Source organism: Pongo pygmaeus, chromosome 2 (genome assembly GCF_028885625.2).
Source record: "Pongo pygmaeus isolate AG05252 chromosome 2, NHGRI_mPonPyg2-v2.0_pri, whole genome shotgun sequence".
Lineage (NCBI taxonomy): Eukaryota > Metazoa > Chordata > Mammalia > Primates > Hominidae > Pongo > Pongo pygmaeus.
The window spans coordinates 67,024,858-67,048,330 of record NC_085930.1 but is presented as its reverse complement, the minus strand read 5'-3'; the positions used below and the strand labels follow the sequence as shown (position 1 = coordinate 67,048,330).

At 49.2% G+C, this 23,473-nt stretch overlaps 1 protein-coding gene across 2 annotated transcripts in view; it reads left to right on the top strand.

Annotated features, from left to right (window-relative positions):
* Positions 1-23,473, top strand: part of SLC6A11 (solute carrier family 6 member 11) — a 127,916-nt gene that overhangs the window by 22,117 nt on the left and 82,326 nt on the right. For both annotated transcript variants that reach the window (XM_054481328.2, XM_054481329.2), the window contains exon 5: positions 6,022-6,154. In XM_054481328.2, coding sequence (XP_054337303.1) covers positions 6,022-6,154 — 133 coding nt within the window. The remainder of the gene's footprint in view (positions 1-6,021; positions 6,155-23,473) is intronic.

Sequence of the window (23,473 nt, the reverse complement as noted above, 5' to 3'; positions counted from 1 at the left end):
ACTCAGCAGCTGTGTGTGAGCTGCCCAGAGGGAACATATGTGGGATTCCAGCCACTGTCCTTCGACCATCAGGCACAGGAGAAGGCCTGAGTGAGAGACACCCTCCCAACCTTGGGCTCACTTTCTGGTGTAGCAGTGAGGAGTGTCGGCATCAGAAGAACTTGGTTTCAACTCTCAATTTGGGGGCAGGGCATGGTTGGCTCACACTTGTAATCTCAGCACTTTGGGAAGCCAGGATATGAGGATCACTTGGGGTCAGGAGTTCAAGACCAGCCTGGCCAATATGGTGAAACCCTGTCTTTATTAAAAATACAAAAATTAGCCAGGCTTGGTGGCAGGCACCTGTAGTCCTAGCTACTCAGGAGGCTGAGGCAGGAGAATCACTTGAACCCGAGAGGTGGAGGTTGCAGTGAGCTGAGATTGTACCACTGCACTCCAGCCTGGGCTATAGAGTGAGACTCTGTCTCAATATATATATATACATACACACACACACACACACACACACACACACACATATATATCAGTTTGGGCAAGTTGCTTCACCTCCCTGAGCTTCCTCATCCATAAAATGGATATAATCATGCCCTGGCAGTGGTGTTGCCATGAGGACTGAATGAAGTGAGATGGGGGAGGGTGTCAGGTGGTGCCGAGCACAGTTCTCACCACTGCCATCTCCTCCCAGTTCTGCTCCTTCCTCCAAGTCTCTTAATAAGGAAGGATGTAGTTTGCTTTTGAGCTACCCTCTTGGTTTCCCCCACTCCTTCCCTCCTGTCAAGTAGAAAGGACGTCTCCATGCCTGGATGGCCTAACACCTCCACCTGTGGATTCTGTCCCTGCCACCATCGTAAGGGTCTTCACTTCTTTTCCTCCTCTCTTATCCCCCATTCCCTCCTGTTTCTGAAATTTCTCCCTCCTTCCATCTCTTTTGGGTGAACTAGCCCAGTTACACCAACCTGAAAACAAAACAAATGTGGATCAAACAACCCTTGTACCCTGTGGCCCCTTTAGTTGCCACCACCTCTCCATAACTCATCGGAGCCAAACTTCCTGAAGGAGCCACGTGGCTCAGGGTCTCACCTCTCATCTGCCCCCGACCCAGTCTACCCTAAGACCAAACAGTGGCTCCTGACCTCCCCACTCCTGGTCCCAAGTCCTGCAGGCATTGCCCTGTCTCACCAGGCTGGCCTGCAGCGTTTGCAGGTCGGCTACTTGCCTGCTGGAGATGCCCCTCCCTCTGCCTTGAGGATACCCCTCCTTGGGTTGCTCCCCTGACTTCCTGCCCACTTCTTCCCTGCTTCTCCAAGGGCTACTCCCTTCCTTTTGCTGCCTTGAGATGTTGGGGTTGTGGGGGCTTGGTCTCAGGCCCCATCTTTCCCCCTTCTTCAGGTCTCCCAGGATACTCCAAAGGCTGAGGGCTCAAGAATGAATCCCCTGTCTGCATGTCTTTTCTGGGTGGCATTCGGAGACCCAGTAGCCTCTGGGCATTGCAGCAACCTGAATGTCTTGCCAACACCTCCAAATCATCTTATCTAAAAGAATGATTGGCCATGATCTCTTCCTCTATTCCAAGCACCGCTTCACTCCTGCTCAGCTAAAGACCCACCCTACCCATCCAAGGATCTATGCCGTGAGCCTGGTGTCAGCCTAGCCCTGGCTCTTCCTACTGCTGGCTGCCCCAGGCAGTCACCTTGTGCCTCTGCTGTTCTCCAGTCACCCATTCCTCTCCAGGACTATTCCCTTCCCTATTGCTTGCTCAAATGGAGGCAGACTCCTCTGCCCTACCCTGACAGTTCATTCTTCCCATGGCAGCTAGAGTGTTCTAAAACACACATCTGATGGGGGCTCACCACTGTTGACCACTTCCCTAGGCTTCTGTCACCCACAGAAAGCAGCCATGGCCCCTCAGCAAGGCTCACAGTCTAGTCCCTGCTCCCCATGTGGCCGCCTCCTCACCCTACTTCTCACCCAGCCCTAGCTGCACTCACCTAGCCCACCGTACCCTTCTTTGGCCTCGTGGTGTTCTCCCCAGCCTCCTGGCTTTTGCCTTTGGGGGCCTTTCTCCTGCATATGCCCCCCCCGCTTCTTTGCTAACTTTCCTCCTACCCTTCAGGACCCCCAACCCCACACTCTGATACTGATCCGCACAAGGGTCTCCTGCTATGCCTGGGAGCTTCCCCCACCTTTCTCTGTGCCTACCCTCTCCACATGCTGCTGTCTCCTTATCTGCCTTCTCCACTAGACCATGGGCTCTTTAAAGACCCCCAGGCTTAGCTCTGTGTCTGGCACACTGATGACGCTTTCGTAAGTATTGTTTAAACAAATTACTAAATGCGTGAATGCCATGTTCCATACAATCCTCCCTCCTAGTACACAAAGACATGTAAGGCAGCTTTGGGGTATGCATTTACCGTAGCTTTAATTTGTTAAGAAGGGAAAGTGGCAGGTGATGTTAGGGTTATGAGGAATCAAGGCTGAAAGTGTGGGTTCTGGAGCCAGGATCCCTGGGCTCAAATCCAAGCTCTGTTTCTTGCTAAGGATGTGCATTTGGGCAAGTTACTTCGCCTCTCTGCACCTCAGGTTCACTGTCATTGAAATGGTGATGATAATTGTGCTCATCTCAAGGACTGTGGGGAGGGTTAGATGCATTCATACTTGAAAAGCCATTGAAGGTAGGTATCATTATTCCCATTTTACAGATGAGGAAGCTGAGACTCAGAGAGGTGATGCCGCTTCCCCGAGGTGGAGCAGCTGGTAAGGAGCAGGGCTGGGATTTGAGCAGCTTCTGGGTGGAAAGCTCCAGAAATACTCTACTATGGCCCAAAAAGGGTGCTTCATGAAGAATCTGCTTTAGGGTCTGGCACATAGTAGGTACACACTAAATATTACTTATGTAAATGGATCCCTCTGCAGAGCCCCATCTAGGCTTCAGCATTTCCCGCTCCCTGAACAGTGTCGGGGGAGGTCTGTCTCTGGGTCCTTTTTGGCCAGGGTGTTGGCAGCAAACTCTTCCTTATTCAGACCTTTCTTCTGTCCCAGCGTTTCATGGGGGAGGCTCATTAAGAAAGCTTTTTCCCAGGAAGAGCTGTGCCTTCTCCAAGTCTCCGGAGTTGAGTGCCCCAGCCCCCAGCCTCTCAAAGGCTGCCCTTGTGGGTTTCAAAACAACCCCACTGCCCTGCAGGCTGAGAATCTGGCCCCTGGGCCCCCTTTCCTTTGGAAACCAAAGGTCTGTTCGTAGTTAAAGTCAGCATTGGTAAAACCTAAGGAAAATAGTTTGAGGATGTTTTCAAATAGTGTCTGGTGGAACAAAAGAGCAATTCATCCTCCGTAGCTTTTAGTAATCTGCTTCCCATTCTGGGAATTAGATTGTTCAATTAAGCGAGAGGGTGCTGGAGCAGGCTGCATGACTCAAAAGTTTGCAGCATCCACATTGTAGAAGAGAGGGAATCTGAGCCAGTTTGCGCCTGGCGGGCCTGTCCCTCTTTCTCCCTCTGTCCCCACGCGGGTTCCAGTTTTCAGGTCCCAGATTCAGAAAACAACTACTTCAACAAGAAGACGTGTGTGTGTGTGTGTGTGTGTGTGTGTGTGTGTGTGTGTGTGTGTGTGTGTGTGTGTGTGTGTGTGTGTGTGTGTGTGTGTGTGTGTGTGTGTGTGTGTGTGTGTGTGTGTGTGTGTGTGTGTGTGTGTGTGTGTGTGTGTGTGTGTGTGTGTGTGTGTGTGTGTCCAGTGACAAGCTAAGCATCTGGAGTGGGCTGGTGCAGAGTACACCTGGGCTGTTTCTGTCAGCAGCAGCCCTGATTCCTTCCAGCTCTGGGTTGTCCCTTATAATTCACCAGCTGATGGGCATTGGGGATGCTTTGGGTGGCCGTGTGTAAGGCAGGGTAAGCCCACAGGGCTCTTAATCTGGGCAAAGGAGAGCCAGTAGGTACCCTAAAATTCCTGCAGCATTTTGGGAGCTGGTGTTTCTCTGGGGAGAAAGTCCATCCCTTCGGTAACTTCTCAAGGGATCCATGACTTCCTCCCTCAAACCCCTCTCCTCCCTCCCTCCAAAAAACAAGTTTAAAAATGATTCGGGTGGCATTTGTAGATCACTCCTTCATTACCAAGAAACTCTACTTCTGTGGTGCTCAAGCCTTACTGTGTATGAGAACTCCTTGGGGAAATCACAAAGTGCAGCTCCCTGGGAGCCACTTTGCAAAGCTTGGGACCCAGTGGGTCTGGTGGGGGTGCAGAAAGGTTTGTATTTCTGGCAGGTGCCCAAGGATCATGCTCTGGGACATGCTATTCTGTTATACTCATAGATTCTCTTAAAGGCCTCATTTAATAAGGCCTGTAGTTTTAAAATGAATTAAAGCCAGAGACTGCTAAGACATAAGAAGCAAATAAAATGACAGTTGTTATTATAATTAAATGGCTGCCTCCTTTCTTTCATAAATAACTTGGACCTTTTTTTGGTCCACCTTATCCTAGTAGAGAGCAAGGGCCATATGATGCTTACCTTTTTTATCCTAGGGTCTAACATAGTGCCTGGTGCCTAGTAAGTGCTCAGTAAATGTGTATTGTATTTAAGTGGATGTTCCCACTTCTCCTGGCTATGGGTATGAGAGCTGATTTCCTTTTGAGTAAATCTATGGCTGCACACAGTCTGATTTTGTTTGGGGGCCTGCCTGATTTCTCTGGCGGGGCTGGGGCTGGAGGGAGCCTGTAGACCAGTGCTAATTGGTGTCATTGAGTAATTAATGCAGAATCAGGCCCCAAGCGGATTCCCAGGGAGACAGACACTGAGGGTGGCTTTCAGGCTTGGTGGGATGGGAGCTCCTTTCTCAAAGGACGTTCCCAGAGTGCCGAAGCGACTGGCATGGTCTGATGGGGGTTGGTTTGGCAGCCGGAATGGGGTTCGTGGAGCAAGCTTGGAGAGGGGGTTTGTGTTGGTGCCATAGTTCTGCACAATATGGAGCGTGGCGAGTTTGACTTTAAAGGAACACAAACCCCAGGCGTGGGTTGTGCGAGCCAGGCCTGTGTCAACTCTGAAGAATTGATGGGTTCTGAGGGAAGTGAGCCTGGTGGCATTAGCTTAGCTCACCCGGAGTCCTCCCTGTCCTGTGGCCTGGGCCCTCTGGGAAGCCTCTACACTTTGGCATGATAGTCAAGGCTCCCCGTGGTACTGCCTCTGCTTACCTTTCCTGCTTTTTCTTTCTGATCCCTGCACCCCAGCTTGCTATTCCCAAAGCACACCATCCTCTACTTCTGGCCATGCCGTTCCTTCCACCTAAAACCATCTCCACTTCCTTCTTCTTCTAACCAAATTCCACTTATCTTTCACAATTTGACTCACATATCACTTCTTCCAGGAAGCTCTCCCTGACCCCCTGTAGCAGTCAGGATAGGTTGGGTTATGCTGCAGTAATAAATGTCCCCAAAGAGCTCAGCAGCTTCAAGCAACAAAGTTTATTTCCTGCTCAGACTATGTCTCTGACACAGTGGCAGGTGGTCACTCAGGAACTCAGGCTTTTCAAGGCTTTATCTTGACACAGGCTTCCATAATGACAGCAGAGTTAGGGAGAAGAGACGATGGAGAACCATGCCACCAGTTTCTGGAAGCTTCTATCTAAAATGACACCTGTTGGCCAAACACTGGTCAAAGCAAGTCCAATGGCAGGGCAGGATGTATGGGCTCCCTTCAGGGAGGAACATAGGATGTTTATGACTGGTAATATGATCTCCTGGGAACCCCAAGGTAGGCTGGGTGCATCCCCCATCGGAGCCCTTTCCACACTGTTCTTGTACTACATCTGCAGGCTTGCCTATCTTTTCCCCCAGAGAGTGAATTCATGATCCAAGGTCCAAAGGGCTGGGTCTTGTTCCTCTTGGAGGCCCCAAGTCCTCCCCAGAGGAGACATTTGGCCCATGGTGGACGTGGGTGAATGAGCACATGGGCCCATCCCTGCTCCTCTGCAGTACTAGCTTTGCTGAAGATGGGCCAGCCCCAGCCCCAGTGACTCTCCACCCTCCCTTCTGCAGGCACCGGGTCCTGGCCATCTCCGACGGGATCGAGCACATCGGGAACCTTCGCTGGGAGCTGGCCTTGTGTCTCTTGGCAGCCTGGACCATCTGTTACTTCTGTATCTGGAAGGGGACCAAGTCTACAGGAAAGGTAAGAGGTCGATCTTCAAGCAGCTAACCGTGGCAGGGGAAGGCACAAGCTCACAGATGACCCAGAGAGTAACAGGGAGTTCATGTTGCAGAGGCCAGCACTTAAGTTGGGAGAGGGGAGGAACACTGGACCAGAGTGAGCTCTACCCACCCTCACCACATATTGGCTGCCCACCTTAGGACAGTTCAGTTTTATCTTCTGAGCCTCAGTGTACGCGACTATGAGATAATAAAGCCTTGCCCTGTCTGTCTTATTGAGTTGAGAGTTATACAAGGTAAGGGGGTTAAAGTGCTTTGAAAACTGGGAAATGCTGAACTACTACAAGGGTTCTTTGGTAATGAAGACAGGGTTCTAGGTGTGTGTGAGGGCAGGTGATGCTGGCTGCCTCCACTGACAGACCCCAAGATCTCAGGGGTATATTTCTCCCTCGCCTAGAGTCTGGAGGGAAGAGCAGCTGCTTCATCTTGCAGCCTTGCTGTGCCACCTGTACCATGCAGCCTCCAGGGTTGCTGCCTCACCAGGGAAGAGAAACTGGAGGAGGCTAGCTTTTAACTGCCATGGCCTGGGAGTTACACGTGGCTCTTCCACTCACAGGCTGTTGGCCAGAACCTGAGACACGGTGTCACCTACTGCACAGGGGCTGGGAAGTAGAGGGGACCATGGGGACATCTGGGGAGTGAGCATGCTATGCACTGCAAGGGTCAGTACAGAGGTTAGAAACATGCGGCTGGTGGCCAAGTCCAACTCACTTCTGTGTTTACTTTAAAAAGGCGGGGAGGGGAAGAATTCATTGACAACATTTAGAAATCAGGAGATTTCGTGTGGAAAAAAGAAATCTGATCTGGCATCCCTTGGAAAGTAAGATTTGGCAACCCTGGACTTGCCTGCCCACACAGTGGCATGTGTTTGAACTGAGCAGCTGCCATCTCCTTCCAGGGGGCTCTGGTTGGCCACAGTCCCCACCATTCCATATCACCCCCAATCCTGTGGCTAAGTGTCAATGCCAATGGTTTCCTCATTTTGCTATTCATCTTTTTCTTACGAAAAAGAGGGAAATGAAGCGTCTCTTATGCCTGGATTGCGCTGACCACATCCCTCCTTGCCGGCCTCCTTCCCATAGGCAGTTGCTCATAAACTCTAAGTTCTTGGCTGGGGCAGCTGCTGGAGAGAAAACCTCCAAGGAAACAGGAACTTAACAACTCCGGGCCCTTTTCCAAAAGATGTTCCCCTCAGCTCCCACAATGGTGGGTAGGATGAAGAAGAAACTGCTAGAAAGTTTGAGGTGGGCGGATCTGCAGGAAGGAAGCCAAGGTGCTCCATGCTATGGGCTATCTGGAAGCTGAGGGTGCACTTAAAACAGCCACACAGATGCACTGGGACTGCAGAAAGTAGAGCAGAGACTCTCATGTCCCTGCAGCCAAGGTGATTTTGCTTATATTTGCTTTTTGTAGTTTGTATCATGAAGACAATAGGATTTTTCTTTTTCCAACTATGAAATTGTGTCATTACTGATCTACTTCTTCAGACTCCACTCACAGTCTCCCATTCTCCTCCTTGCTGCCTCTTCCAGGAAAAAAGCTGGAGGTAATAAGAGCAAAGATTCAAACCCCAGGTCTGTCACTCTCTAGTCATGACCTTGGGCATGTTGCTCAACTTCTCTGAGCCTCACTTTCCTCTTCTGTAAGACAGGATTGATAAGTGAGCTTACCGCCACATGGGGTGGTTGTGAGGATGAAATGCAAGGAGAGTTGATTATGGTCCGTGCTCAACAGAGTGAGTAATAGTGAATGCTAAGTAAGTGGCAATTTTTTAAAATCTCATTATAAAGATAATTCAAGTCGTTGTTTCTGAATATTTACTATATACTTAGCATTATTCAACGGGTTTCTAAAGATGAGTAAAACACAGCCTCTTCCCTACCCAGACAATATATGAAAGTGCTTCATGAACCGTGAAGAGAAGGGAGGAGGTATCATGGTTGGTATTATTACTACTTTTGCTGTGGTTACCACCTCATGGGAGTTGACACAGAGGCCTGTGGGGTTTGGCGGGGTGGTGGCTGTGCATGGGTGCAGGAAAGGTTGCCTGCACAAGGTTTGTGTATGGACATGCTTGGGCTGTTCCAGGACCTCATATGGCCTTGAGCAGCAGTGCGGTTTCGCTTTAGCCATAAGGAGAAGACTCAGTCCCGTAGTGAGGCCCTTCGCTGCTGACTAGGGATTAAGTCTGAGCGTTGGAGAATTCTAATGCAGGAACTGAGTTTGAGGAAGGGCAGACAGCTATGATCTTGGAGATTTCACAAGAGGCTTATGGGGAAGGCAAGGGAATAAACACTTATCCACTGCCTTCCACTCCCTGGCACCTTGCAAGTGCTGCAGATCCTCACAGTCTGGGGAGCTGCTGCCTCTACCTTACCAGTGGAGAACCTGGGGCTAAGGGAGGGTGGGCAGCCTGGCCATAGTTGCACAGTGACCCTGCCTCAACACTGACCCCAGGCTACTCCCTCCTTGCCTCTCCTTGGACTCTCGATTAAGATGTAGAACACTGTGTTGTTTTGAGTGGTGTCCTTTCACACATCTTCCCTGAACCTCCTTTTTCTCATCTCTGGTAGAAGTGGTAGTGATGGCAGTATGATAATCATCAGTAGTAATGGTTAATATTTATGAGTGCTTCCTTTGTGCTTCACCTGCCTGCTCCATTTAGGCTTTGAACAGCCGCATGAGATGGGGGCTATCATGATCTCCATTTTAGAGATGAGGAAACTGAGGCATGGAGGGATTCAATAATTTGCTCAAGGACCCTCCGCTGGGAAGCAGAAGATTGGGATTAACTTCCAGCATTGGGGACCATGCAGTCCATGTCCTGGATAGGCTACTGTCATACCTGTCATCTGCAATGTGGGGACTATGGCGATTTTCTTATGGACCGGTTATAAAGAGGTATTTAATGAGATAGCACATAGTAGGTGCTCAATGATTATTGGTTGCAGCTCTTTCTAAGTGGTACTTTTAAGGGAAATGCTGAAACCAGATGAGCCAATTAAGTATTTTCCTGAAGACTGGGTTTCTCCTCCATGTGTCCTGTGCCCAAGGCCAGCATTAGTATCTTGGATGAGATGCGGTTTGCTGGAGCTGTAAGAATGCTTAGAAATGGTTTGGTCTACCTCTGCCCTTATTTTATGGATGAAGAAACTGAGGCTCAGAGAGTGGAAGGGCCTTGCCCGAGGTCACATAGTGAATAAATGTTAGGCCAGGAGTGAGAGCCTGGTCCCCAGTTTCCCAGCTCATTATGAATGATGAGGTTCTTTGGGGTAACATCTGGCAGTTTAGAGAAACCCGAAGCCCGTGGATTGATAGGTAAGCTTTTCAGGGGAGGATCTGGCACTTTTGTTCCTGTTTATGACTTGCTTCACTTTGGAGATGAGCCCAGCATCCAAAGATTTTTTGGGGTTCTGTACAAAAACAGCAAAAAATAAAACATCAGGTCATTTGAAACTTCCCATGTGGGCAGACGTCACCCCTGCCCCTGGCCTGTGGGACCCTAGCCAGATCCTTTTTCACAAGGCTGTTCGAGTAGGAAGAAACCCATCTCCCAGCTATTGTCCAGCTGCAACTGGCTTTGTGTTCCCTCTTCATCTCTTCCCTGAAGTTCCAGCTTGCTGTCCATACTCAAGCCTCAGCACAAATTTCCATTTATAATAAATGTTCGTTAATTCAAGAAAAAGTCCCCAGACCCTTCCTATCTCCAAGGAATATTAAAACAATATCCCCAACTTTAAGTCAATTTAGTGAGCATTTCACCTGTTCAGGGAGGCAGACACTGTAGACCTGGCCTTTCAGCAGTAGACCTGGCCTGCATCTGTGATGTGGGGACTATGGCGATTTTCTAAGTGAGGATTTGGGATCAGGTCACAAATAAGTTGATCCCAAATGGGGCTATAACAACACCAGAGGTGAAGTCCCAGAAGCGCTGGCATTAGCATCTCCTTGCCGGGACAACATCCATACATGTTCTTCTCCACAAACCCCCTTGGGCACCTCCCAGTATGCCTCACAATCTTTTGATGTTAGGCATGTGGGATTTTCCCCGACCCCAGGGTCTGATGAGCAATCTGTATGCTCAGAAGCAGCTATTCTGAGCTGGAGGGAGATTCCCTACACCCCAGCTTCAGTAGGTAGCAAGATGCCTGCCACTAACTGTTGCTTAATAGACATTTGTGGAATCAGTGAATTCCCCCTGTGCTTTGGGCTCCTTGGGAGGTGCCGGGGATACACCAGAGAGACACTGGACAGCCTTGTCCCCGCAGAGCATGCGACCTGCTAAGGTGAGGTTCAGACAAGTAAACAGTTTAACTCTGAGTATTAGCTCTGGCATTAAACAATACAACTTGGGGATTCTCATGGCTGAGAATTGGCTCTAGAATATTAGAATGTAGCCTGTCAGAGTTGGGAGGCATCTTGGTTTTGAAGACCAAATTTATTTCACAAATAAGGCCCAGAGAGGTTGCAAGATTTGTCCAAGGCTACCTACTTGGAAGGAGCCAAGCTGGAATTCAGACCCAGGCTGCCTTCCTTAAGTCCAGTCTTCATCTGTATCTCCAACTTGGAGTTACTGTGCAGATTGAACACAAATGCATTGATCATAGTTCTGAGCTCACAGTAGGTGCTCATTAAGCAGTTTAGCTCCCCATTCCAGTAAAATAGCTGCAGTTTTAGTTCTTCATAGATATTTTCCCTCACTCTAGACACTATTGGAAATTTCAGAAATCTCCTATGGAAAAAAAGGCCTTTCTCAATTGTATATTAAGTCCTGAGAAAACATAGGATTCTAAAGTGCTTGCTTTCTTCAGGAGGAAACTTCCAGACAGTATCTTCTGGATGATACAAAGTTTCACTTTGGATAATTGGAATGGGGATAATTGAAATTAAGTGACCAGAAAGTAGAGACGTCTTTGTGATTTTCCTATGTCTTTGTTTTTTTTCATCAACTGAATCCATCTTGCCCATCCCTGCCACCAGCTCCTTCTCCTGGTCTCCTGGGTCTGAAACCACTCAGCCATGTTGGATACCTCTCATCCAATTATTGACCAAGTCTATTTTTGTTTAAGAAGAAAAACACCAAAAACATCCTGTCCTCTCCATTTTTGTTTCCCACGCACATATTCAAGAAACATTGAACCTTCAGTAGCTCGCTAGTACCTCCAGAATGAAAATTGCCCTTAGAATTTCCCATTTGTACAAACATTGCAGACATGCAGAATGATACAACTGAAATGCTTTATATTCTATGAAACAATAATTTCACATAAATTCAAAATTGTAAATTCTATCTTAGGCCAAAGCATGTACAACAATGTTAGGGTTTTGTGATATTTTTCTAGTATCTCTGTGCATACTTGTTGAAGCCAAAAAACAAAAAACAAAAAAAAACCCTTTTCATTACTGTGTGTCCTTCTCTTGTGGTTTTGGTAAGCCTTAATCCAATCCAGGGATTGGCCAACTGTGGTTTTAGGGCCAAATCCAGTCTGCTGCCTGCTTTTGTAAATAAAGTTTTAATGGAACACAGCCACATCCATTCACCCATATATTATCCCTGGATGTTTTTGTGCTTCTATGGAAGCAATGTGGAGTCACTGCAATAGAGACTATATGACCCATAAAACCTAATATATCCATGACCTGGCCCTTTATAGAAAAAATTTGTGGACTGATGGTCTAATTTATTAAAATAATTTATGCAAACAAATTCCCACTTAACAAGAAGCTAATATGTAAATTGCTATCACCCGAAGTAAGAGCTATTTCAAATATTAAAAAGCAACATGATGGTTTTCAGTAGAGAGCTTTTCTAAAGGATCCTTAAAAATTTCACTCCAGCCTTCCAGCTCCAAATAGGATATTTCCCACGTCCACATGTTCACTTGCTAGAGAGGTTGCTCATTCACTCGCTCATTCATTCACTCACCCAGCAAGTGTTTACTGTGTACCTGCTACGCCAGGCACCAGGCTGGGGATTCTTTTCAATGGCAAGTGAACCAGACCATGGGGCTTACCATGGGGTAGAAAGATGGAAAATAAACAAGCAACATAAGTATAGTGAGGGGGAGCACAGGGCTGGGAGAGGGAAGCATGAAGGCAGGTGACCTCCTCAGAGAGGTCAGGGATGGCCTCTGTGATGGGAAGGATGGGATGGGGCCAGCGAGTGGCACATGTGAAGTCTCAAGTGGAAAGGACTTGGTGAACTTGTGTGGCAAAGTAAAGGCAGTGATTGAGAAAGATGGTGGCATGAGATCAGAAGGGAAGCGGCGGGAGTCAGGCATCATAGAATTTTTTCTAAGTGTGTTGGAGAACCACTACAGGTTTTCTAGCAGGGATAGCATGGTCTGTTTTCATCCCTGCAAGCTGGCTGTGGCTGCTTGGTGTGAATGGACTGGTGGGGAGTGGGGGGGCTGTGGCAGGGAGCCCTGTTAGCATAGGACCAGGGAGGAGGTGGCAGGAGAATGGAGAGAGGTGGTCAGATCAGAGATACCTCTCGGGGTTTCATCCTTGTTCTGCAGGGCCTGGTTCCATATAAGATTTTGAGACCTTGCTGTCCTTTGCCTTTTGAACAGGGGTGGTTGACCCGGCCTTTGGCCTGGACACTGCCCTCTGCAGACAGCCACCCCTGCCCAGCGGACAGTCAGAGTGTCCCCCCACGCTGCCCCTACACCCTCCCCAGCTGGCTTCTGTTCCTTGCTCTCCCTACTGCCTGGTTCCTTCTTCTGTCCTTCTCTTGGTGGATGATTTATGGATTTTTCCCCCTCATTTCCTGGTCTCCAAGAGCAGTGGCTGGGAGGGGAGGGTGCTGCAGAAACAATTCTGGTCCCTTCCCCGCCTCCTCCTATTGCCACTTTAAAGGAAGCTGCAGGATTAGCTGGGATTTTAAGAAGAATCATGCCTTTTCACTGCTTTGGGGCTCTGTTTTTATTCTTTTCAAAGCTCTAGGACACTGAGGCAAGGAAAAAAAAAAACCACACACACAGACAGACAGACACACTCACACAGAAACAGCTGCAAAGAGCCTTGAATTGATTTTTTTCTTTCCCTTCCTTCATTCACCCACAAGTAGAGGAATTGGAGATGGCACAGGACTCTTAAGCAGATCGTGTTTTCTGGAGGATGGTCATTGCAAGGCCAAGGCCTGAGTGGCACCTTCTTCCCTCCAGGCCCTGCTCCAAGGCCTTAACTCATTCAGTGCTCACAACAACCCTATGCGGAAGGTGCGAGGATCGTCCCCATTTCACAGATGAGAAAACAAATGTGCATGGTGCGTAAGCCTTAAGATCATGGGGGGATGCTGTCAGAGCCCATCAGGGTCGGGGAGGAGCTGGGAGGGGCCCTTGGCCACTGGGCAGGAGGCAGTTTTTGCAGGTGAGGGCACCTGCTGCTTACCATAGGGTAAGCCAGCAGGTCTTGGATCTGCAGATGGAGGCATTTCTCAGAGGGGCTGCAGGAGGCTCCTCCCCTCCCCCACTGCCACCAAGGTGGGCTGGAGCACCAGCAGGGAGAGCCATCAGGAGCCCCACATAGAAAACTTATTCTACAGGAGCACCCTATAAAGTGTCTAATGGCTCAATGAGGCATAAAGCAGGAGTAGAGGGGGGCTGGGGAAATAAAAGGAAGGGATGTGTGAAAGAGCAGAGGACAGGCCCAGGAAAGGAACTGGGCAGCACTGTCTCTGGGCCCTCAAGTGGCCTTTGTTGCAGTTTCAAGCAAGAGGAGAGCTGCCTTGGTGGCAGGACTCTCCCAGCGGCCGGGGTCGATGTCTGCATTCAGAGAGGAAACTAGAACGTTCATGAGATGCATGCAGAACGCCTGGGCGGCCAAACAGGAGAGCCCCTGCCCCAGGGCCCTGAACCTGAGGACACCGAAGCCACCATGCCTTTGGGAGCACTTCTCACACCACTGTGGCTTGGGGAGAGCAGTAGATTGTGACTTTAAGTCAAAAGAGTTCAGCATCTTGATTCAGCCCTTTCTCTGGCCTTGAATGACAGGGCTTCACCTTTAGCGGGAACCCTGGCAGCAAGGAAGCTTGGAAAGGAGGGAAGTTTTGCGACTTGGTAATACCGTCTTTATTAAAGCACAAAGGCCCCCCAAAGTCCCAGTGATTGCTGGGTGGGAGGGGGTTCTGTGGCTGGTGGCCTGGAGAAGGCCAGGAGTCCCAGTGGCGGGGGCTGGCAGTGGTGCTGCAGTTAACCCTTACCAAGCCCCTCCTGGCACTTGGCGCCTGTGCAGCACTGTCCCCGTGCACATGGGTCTCCCTGGGAAACGGGAAGCCACCCTCCTGTTTGGCAGGCACCAAATAATCAAAGTGGCTTTGCTCTCAGTGCAGGATGAGGCACAGTGCTTTGGAGAACTAAGCCAGAAATGAGTGGGGAATTTATTTTGTATCTACTGAATATTAGCTCTGTGCTAGGTGCTATGGGGAATGGTAAAAGAATGATTAGCTCTCAAGAATTGGGGAAATAAGATAAGATGAGGCACGGATGGTGGCCAAGGGGAGTGGAATGACCAGGAGCTGGGAGTCAGGAGCCCTGCCCCGCCACTTGCCAACTGTGTGAGTTAGCGTGGGCCATCCAGGGCTGCTTCACCTCTCTGGGCCTCAGTTTTCCCTTCTGTCAGGGTTAAAGCATGACACATGCAGTGACAGTGGAGTGTTGTTACTTGTGAAAGAACGAGCCCAGGCTGGGATGATTGAGTCGGGTGAGCCTGGCAGCCAGGGTGGGCTGCAGTGGAGAAAGGTGCCCCGGGGCCAGCATGTCTGGGCAGCTCCAGGCAGGGGGACCTGTGAGCTGCCTTGGACAGATGTGGCAGGAACAGTGATGAGCAAAAGCTCAAAGGGCCATTTGAGGTAGCAGAGAGAGATGACATGAGCCTGGGACTGGATGGCTAAGCCTCAGCTGGCATGCTGCAGGGGCACCCCGCTTGCTGTCGCCTGCGGGCAATGGCCCACTCACCCCAGTGCAGTCGGGATTGATGTGGAGCTGGGTTCCCCTCCAGAGAACCTGCCAAGGCCGCCCCTCCCCTCCATCCCTGTTGCTACCTATGTCAGTTGGCATCCAACCAGAGAAGCAAAACCAGTAGGAGATATAGAGGAAGAGCTCGAGTGGAGGAATTGGTGACTGTGGGGGCAGGCCATCGGAAGGGGCAGGCTGGGACTCTCTACACAGCTGAAGCTGCTATTCACAGGCAGAACTTCTTCCTCATTGGGGGAGTCTCAGCTCTGCTCTGTAGACCTTTCATCTGAGTGACTGAGGCCCATCCCAGTTATTCCACATAATCTCCTGAACATAAAGTCACCTGACCATGGATGTGAATCACATCTATGAAATACCTTCACAGCAACACCTTGATTCATGTTTGATGGATGACTGGGGACCATAGCCTTAGCCACCTTGCACGTGATAGAGCCAGCACAGCACCTTCATGCAGGCATGCCCTGCCTCACACCTGGATGGTAGCACCAGTGGTCCACCCTACTGTGCACCCTGCCAGGGCCCTGGCTTTCTTGTGTACCATGGCCAGACTCAGCTTCCTTCTGTACGACTTTCATTGTGTAGCTCTCTCCTCAGAACCCGACAGTAACTCCCCATCACCTGTGGCACTGACACTGATTTTTAAAAATTGTCCAAACAATATTTTTAACAAGCTATTTCTAAGCAAAAGAATAGTCTCACGTTTGTAATCCCAACACTTTGGGAGACTGAGGCAGGCGAATCACCTAAGGTTAGGAGTTCAAGACCAGCCTGGCCAACATGGTGAAGCCCCGTCTCTACTAAAAATACAAAAAATTAGCCAGGCATGGTGGTGCATGCCTGTAATCCCAGCTACTTGGGAGGCTGAGGCAGGAGAACCGCTTGAACCTAGGAGGCGGAGGTTGCAGTGAGCCGAGATCGCGCCACTGCACTCCAGCCTGGGCAACAAGAGTGAAACTCCATCTCAAAACACAACAAAACAAAAAGAATAGTCTCCTCCAATACCACCAGCATACATTCTCTAGTTGTTTATGTGTTGCCCTCTAATCCTTAACATGTGTAATCAGAGCTAACACTGCTAGAGGCTTGGCCACAGGCAGGTGTTGTGCTAAGCACGATGCAGCATCCTCTCTGTTAATTTTCCTAGCAGCCTTCCAGGGTCTCATGCTGTTATCCCCCTCCCGCCTTTTATAAGGCAGAGAGAGACTAAGGAAGCCATTCGAGGTCTCAGAGACAGTAAGTAATAGAGCCAAGATGCGGATGCAGATCTGTCTGGTTCCAGAGTCCTTGCCTTAATATCACTCCTGAGCCCAGCATTCAAGGTCCTTCTCTGTGTCAGTCCAGTCTTCCTACCTCTTGTAACGTAGACTTAGTATATTTATAACTTTACTGTATGTTTATACACGTTTGTCCCGTTGTAAAATAAGCTCCCGAAGGACAGACTGCCTGGTGCTGAATCAGGTGCCTAACTAAAAAATGGTGAATAGGTGAATAGATGGATGGGTGCGTAGATGGATGGGTGAATGGGTGGGTAAGTAGATGGATGGATGGGTGGGCGAGTAGGCGGGTAGGTAGATAGGTAGGGAATGGGGAGATGGGTAGGGGGCCAGTGAATAGCTATGTGGTTGGATAGACAGAGGGCTAATCAGCAAATTCAGTCCTCTAACTTTACTGATGAGGCTGTGATATACTTGAGAACACACAGGTGACAATTAGCTAAGTAAAATATCTCCTGTTGACACAAGCACCCTGTGGAGTAGATACTAATCACCGCATTTTGCAGATATGAAAAACTGAGGCTCTAAAGGTTTAAGTAATGGGCTTGAGATCAATTTTTAGTGGCAGAACTATGACAATGAATCCAGAGCAACTTTCTGCCTCTAGAATACTGTACAGACCTAGATTCTTCATCCCTTACTTCTTCATCCCTTTTGTTTCTGCCACACCCTGCTGTCTTCTACTCCTGCAGGAAGCCTTCCCTGACTTCTCCCACCCTCATCCTTCTTGGCCATCTCCTCACTCCTGCCATAGCTCTTAGCAGCAGCAGCATCCAGCTAAGCATCCCTGTTTGCCTCTTGTGTCTCTGTCAAGCTTGTGGGTCCAGAGAGATTTCTTACTCCGTGAGACAAATATTAAGCCTGTCCTGTGTACCATGTCCTGTGCCAGGCACTGCAGATATCAACTCTAAACAAGATTACAGGCTGGAGTGCAAGTCAGACTAGTAAACAGACAGTTACAAAATCTCCCTGTGGTAAAGATAAACGTACCCTGGGGAGCCAGTGGCATTAAGCTGAGGGGTGAAATGTGGATAGTTGTTAATTTCCCAGAAGCAGGAGAAATAGGGGATTCCAAGGTAAAGAAACCGTGTATACAATAACCAGAAAGCTAACCTCCTTCCCTTTTCCTTCTTTCCTCTCTTCGGTTTTCCTTCCTCTTTGCCTATGTTGATTGGGAACCCATTGCATGCCAGGGACTCTTAGAGCATGTATTTTTTTATTCCTAGTGTGAGCCACATGGGGTGTGCTATGAGTGGTCACTTGTTGATTGATTCCATCAGCCAGCAAGTCTGTGATGCCTGTCATGTGCTAGGACCCATTTGATTGATTGGGGTGAAAATGCTAGCATTTCGTGGCAGTCACTCAACCAGTTGCTCTTCTCCCCCACCCCTGGCGGTGGCTAAGGAAAGAGCAGAGGGAAAACTTCTCTTGGGGAAGAGGAGTGACAATCGGGAAAGGATTGATAGAAATTGTGTGTGATTCTGAGTGTGCAGCTCTAGGTGCGAGACCCTTGTCTGATAACCAGGAGCAAATGGAGGGAGACTGCAGGTTGAGAGGGAAGCAGGGAAATGATGGGAAGAGCGAGTCCCAAAAGCAGTGGAGTCAGACAGACCCAGGTCCTTCCTGCTGAGCTGAGGCACATCGTTTGCAGAGCACCTACCACATGCTGGACTTTGGCCTGGGCCCTCCACTTTCATGATTTAACTTAACCTTCACAACAGACTGTCAGGCGAGTGTTGGCAAATCCACTTTACAAATGAAGATATTGAGGTCCAAAGAGGTAAGTGATGTGCACAGGGTCACACAGCTGGTGGAGGAGTCAGGATTTAAACCCAGGTCTACCAAGGTGGAACCCAAAACCGGTGCTTTTCCCCCTGGTACCCACAGAGTCTTCAACAAGCATTGGCCCTCCCTCCTTGCCTTGGCAAACATTCACCCACCCACCAGACCAAGCGCTTATGATGTGCCGGGTACCCGTGGTGGGCTGGGTCATTTGAAAATGGGTGGGTGGAAGAGAGCAGAGCCCATGGGCTCCACCACCTCTGGAACCAGGCAGGCCCCGGTCTGAATGGTTGCTGTGTCTCCACGGTGACCTTAGGCACAGGCCTTCTTTTCCTCTGAGCTGTTTCCTCAGCTTTACCTGGGGACACTGAGAAACCCCCCCCTCACGGGTTGTTATAAGGCTCAAGTGAGGCAATGTGTGGAAATACTCCCCCATGCTTGCATTGCAGGGAACACCCCAATGTTAGTCTCATCATTATTGCTTGTAGTTTTTACAAATCCATGCTCCAACTTCAAAGTGCTCTCTATTTAGTGGGGAAGTAAGATTGGATTCATTCACCTGAAGATAATCAACATGATTCTGGAGTAAGTGTTGTCAAATCCTGGCACAGTCTGTGTAGGTACCGAGTTTGGATAAGGAGGTTATAGTGGCCCGGGGTGGTCTGGAAAGGCCTCCTGGAAGAGGTGTGATTTCAGCATCACTTTGAGCAAGGGGAGGGGCTAGAACTGGACCTCACATTGGAGGAGGGGTGTGGAAAGGGAGAGCCAAGGATGGCTATAGGGGTTGGGAAGCCATAGGCTGGGCCAGACTTCAGAGTAGGGGAAGCACAATTATCAGAGGAAGGTCCCATGGGCAGTGGGGAGCCATTGATGTTCCTGAGTAGGGGGTGTATTTTGGGAAAGTGGAGGTGGCACCAACAAGCCTCACATTGTGCTCTATGCTGGGTAGCAGCTGTCTTCTTTCCTGTTTGACAACCCCTGATGTGTAATGAACTAGAACCCCCAGTGAGAACATTGGAGCAGACGATAATTCACTCGGCTGAAGCCAGAGAAGAGCCTTATCCTGAATCACAATTAAGTTGTGTCATAATTGTGATTGGCTCAGTATATTGATAATAGTACCAACACCCAGGAAACAAATGCTTACTCTATGCCATCCTTGGTGCCAGGGCTTTTACAAGCCACTCACAGACCCTGCACCCCTTGTTTGTGACAAGGATTTTGTAACATGGCTTTTGTCACCCTGAAATGCAACTCATAAATAATCTGCCTGCACAGATAAGTTCAAGAAAATTGATATGATGCCCTAGCTATATTATAAAGGAAAACCAAAAAGAGAGCAAATTATAAATAAAACAGCATGTATTTCAATATGTAAATGCTCGAGCACACAAGAAAACATAATGAAGTAGTCAGGTGCTGGCACCAGCTTGTAAGAAATACATATGGATGTGAGACAAGAGAGCCGATGCACCACTGAATATTGTCCATACTTTTTCTCCATGTTTTACATCTTTAAATAAGAACTAGCCACATATGTTATTATAGAATCACCACAAATGCAATAGCTGGAATAGTGACTAATACAAGGGTGGTTGTGTCAATCACTCACATTCTATGGACAGTACAGCCATTAGTGACATGATTTTCTGAAATGATGAACAATGCTTGGTAAAGTACTGAATTAAAGAGACAGCCTTTCCTCAATTTACATGGTAATTGCATTTCTGGAAAATTCAGTCTATATTAAAATGAGGTTAAAAAAATCTTCGAGGATATATGTAAAACAGAGTTAGCTTCTCACTCAAATAATTATAAACAGCTCCCCCCCATCCCACAGGAAGTGGAACATGCAGAAATCTTGAGAAGTAGGAGAGTTTTTTGCTGTGTGAGGATGGTCCCACACACTGTAGGATTCCTAGCATCTCTAGTTATTGGCCATCAAATGCATCACCTCCATCTTTATGATGACTCGAAATGCCTCTACATGTCTCCAGGTTGCCCCTTAGAGGATGTACTGCTCTTGTTGCAATCAGTAACTTATGTTATGTCATTTAATCTTCACAATAATTCTTTGAAGTAGGTATTTTTGTTTCCAGTTTATAGGTGGGCACACTGAGAATTAGCGAGGTACAGTAACCTGCTCAAGGTCACAGAGCTGGGACTGGAAGCCCCTCTGTTTTTCTGTCTCACTATGGCATTTAATACTGAGTTATTGTTTTACGGAGCTATGTGCCTTCAAATTAATTCAACATGCATTTATTAAACACCTACTGGGTTTTAGGTATTCTGGTAAGTCAAGGAGACATAAAGGCAAATATCTAAGACTTGGTCCTGTGCAGCATGTGGGATTGTCCAGAGAGAGAGAGAGAACATGGCTCTGGAAAGGAATGGAACATGTTCTTTATGCCCAGAATGGGCAGCCCTCGAGGGTGTATGAAGAGAAACAGGCTGGATTGGTAGGTAGAGATCAGTTTATGAAGGGCTTGTAGACAAGCCTAGTAAGAAATTGAGAGCAATGGAGAGGCACCAAAAGGCTTAAAGCCAGGGGATTCTATGACCAAGCTTTATAAAAAGGCCACCATAAAATGTGGCATGTGGAATGAATAGGAGGGGGCTGAGACCAGGACACATGCCATTAAGTAGTTTAGGTAGGAGATAGTGACAACTTTGAGGTAGAGAGAGAGGAAGAATTTGTGAAATAAGCAAGAGTATGAGTCAGCCCTCTGTGACCCAATGTAGAGGGTAAAGGAGACACAGCAGCCCAAGATGAAGCCCAGCTTTCTGGCTTGAGTGCCCAGTGCTCAGTGGTGCTGGTAGGCGAAATGGAGAAATATGGTAGGAGGCAGTGTTTTGGCTGGAGTTGAGGGAGACCATTCTTTGGGGACCCATTAAGTCTGCAATGTCTGTGACTCTGCAAGTAGAGATGTTTGGGTAGCAGACAAGTATGTCTGAGCTCAGGTGAGAGATGTGTGCAGTGGAATCGTTAGCATATATGTTAGGATTTCTTTACCTGGAGCCTGTGGATGTTTCAAGGTATCCATGAACCCCTTGGAATTGTATAAAAATTCTGAGATTGTGTGATATGTAGTTTTTTCTGTACATATTTTTTCTGTATTTTTTCTGTACTTTTTTTCACTGTAGATATCGTCTTATTTTTAAGGGACCTGTGTCTTCCCAAAATGAGAAACCTCTAATATGCCATATTTTGTCTAATCTAAGTTACATCATTATTTTATGTACCAGAAGGTACATAATGCTTTCAATTAAGAACATTTACCAGAAGTAAAAACACTTCCAATTAATCTACTATCCACTGCTTTAACATTATTCCTGTGTGACACATGGAATAGTCACACCAGACTCCATTGTTGCTTTGAAGTTTCTTCCAAAGGAATTGGCAGATTCTTCTGATCTCAGGTGTGTTTTCTGGGGTATTTTTTGGCAATCAGTTTGTGTGTATTGTGGTAACAGAATGTAACATAGCTTCATTTACTTGGGGATATCTTCTTTTCTTGGATCCATAAAGTAATTGGCTGTTTCTTTGCAAGAAAATATGGAAGCATAATCATCTCACCAATGATTTCTATTTTCTTTACAGTATCAAAATTTATCCCTATTTCTGTGCCTTTCTGCAGAGACATAGTGTAATCTTTTTTTTTTTTTTTTTTTTTTTTTAATTTCTGAAGTATTTATTGATCATTCTTGGGTGTTTCTCGGAGAGGGGGATATGGCAGGGTCATAGGATAATAGTGGAGAGAAGGTCAGGAGATAAACACATGAACAAAGGTCTCTGGTTTTCCTAGGCAGAGGACCCTGCGGCCTTCTGCAGTGTTTGTGCCCCTGAGTACTTGAGATTAGGGAGTGGTGATGACTCTTAAAGAGCATGCTGCCTTCAAGCATCTGTTTAACAAAGCACATCTTGCACCACCCTTAATCCATTTAACCCTGAGTTGACACAGCACATGTTTCAGAGAGCAGGGGGCTGGGGGAAAGGCCATAGATCAACAGCATCCCAAGGCAGAAGAATTTCTCCTAGTCAGAACAAAATGGAGTCTCCTATGCCCACCCCTTTCTACACAGACACAGCAACAATCTGATCTCTCCTTCCTTTCCCCACACTTCCTCCCCTTCTCTCCAACAAAACCGCCATCGTCCTCATGGCCCGCTCCCGATGGCCGCCGTCTCTTCGGAGCTGTTGGGTACACCTCCCAGACAGGGCAGCCGGGCAGAGGCGCTCCTCACCTCCCAGACAGAGCGGCTGGGCAGAGGCGCCCCTCGCTTCCCAGACGGGGCCGCCCGGGCAGAGGCGCTCCTCTCCTCCCAGACGGGGCGGCCGGGCAGAGGCGCTCCTCACTTCCCCGACGGGGCGGCCGAGCAGAGGCGCTCCTCACTTCCCAGAGGGGGCGGCCGAGCAGAGGCGCTCCTCACTTCCCAGAGGGGGCGGCCGGGCAGAGGCGCTCCTCACTTCCCAGACGGGGCGGCCGGGCAGAGACGCTCCTCACTTCCTCCCAGATGGGGTGGCGGCCAGGCAGAGGCGCTCCTCACCTCCTAGACGGGGCGACCAGGCAGAGGCGCTCCTCACTTCCCAGATGGTGTGGCGGCTGGGCAGAGGTGCTCCTCCCTTCCCAGATGGGGCAGCCAGGCAGAGGCGCTCCTCACTTCCCAGACGGTGTGGCGGCCGGGCAGAGGTGCTCCTCCCTTCCCAGATGGGGCAGCCAGGCAGAGGCGCTCCTCACTTCCCAGACGGTGTGGCGGCCGGGCAGAGGTGCTCCTCCCTTCCCAGATGGGGCAGCCAGGCAGAGGCGCTCCTCACTTCCTCCCAGACGGGGTGGCGGCCAGGCAGAGGCGCTCCTCACTTCCCAGAGGGGGCGGCCGGGCAGAGGTGCTCCTCACTTCCTCCCAGACGGGGTGGCAGCCGGGCAGAGGCACTCCTCACCTCCCAGACGGGGCGGCCGGGCAGAGGTGCTCCTCATCTCCCAGACGGGGCGGCCGGGCAGAGGTGCTCCTCATCTCCCAGACGGGGCAGCCGGGCAGAGGTGCTCCTCACTTCCTCCCAGACGGGGTGACGGCCGGGCAGAGGCACTCCTCACCTCCCAGACGGGGCGGCCGGGCAGAGGCGCTCCTCACCTCCCAGACGGAGTGGTCAGGCAGAGGCGCTCCTCACTTCCCATATGGGGTGGCGGCCGGGCAGAGGCGCTCCTCACTTCCCAGATGGGGCAGCCGGGCAGAGGTGCTCCTCACTTC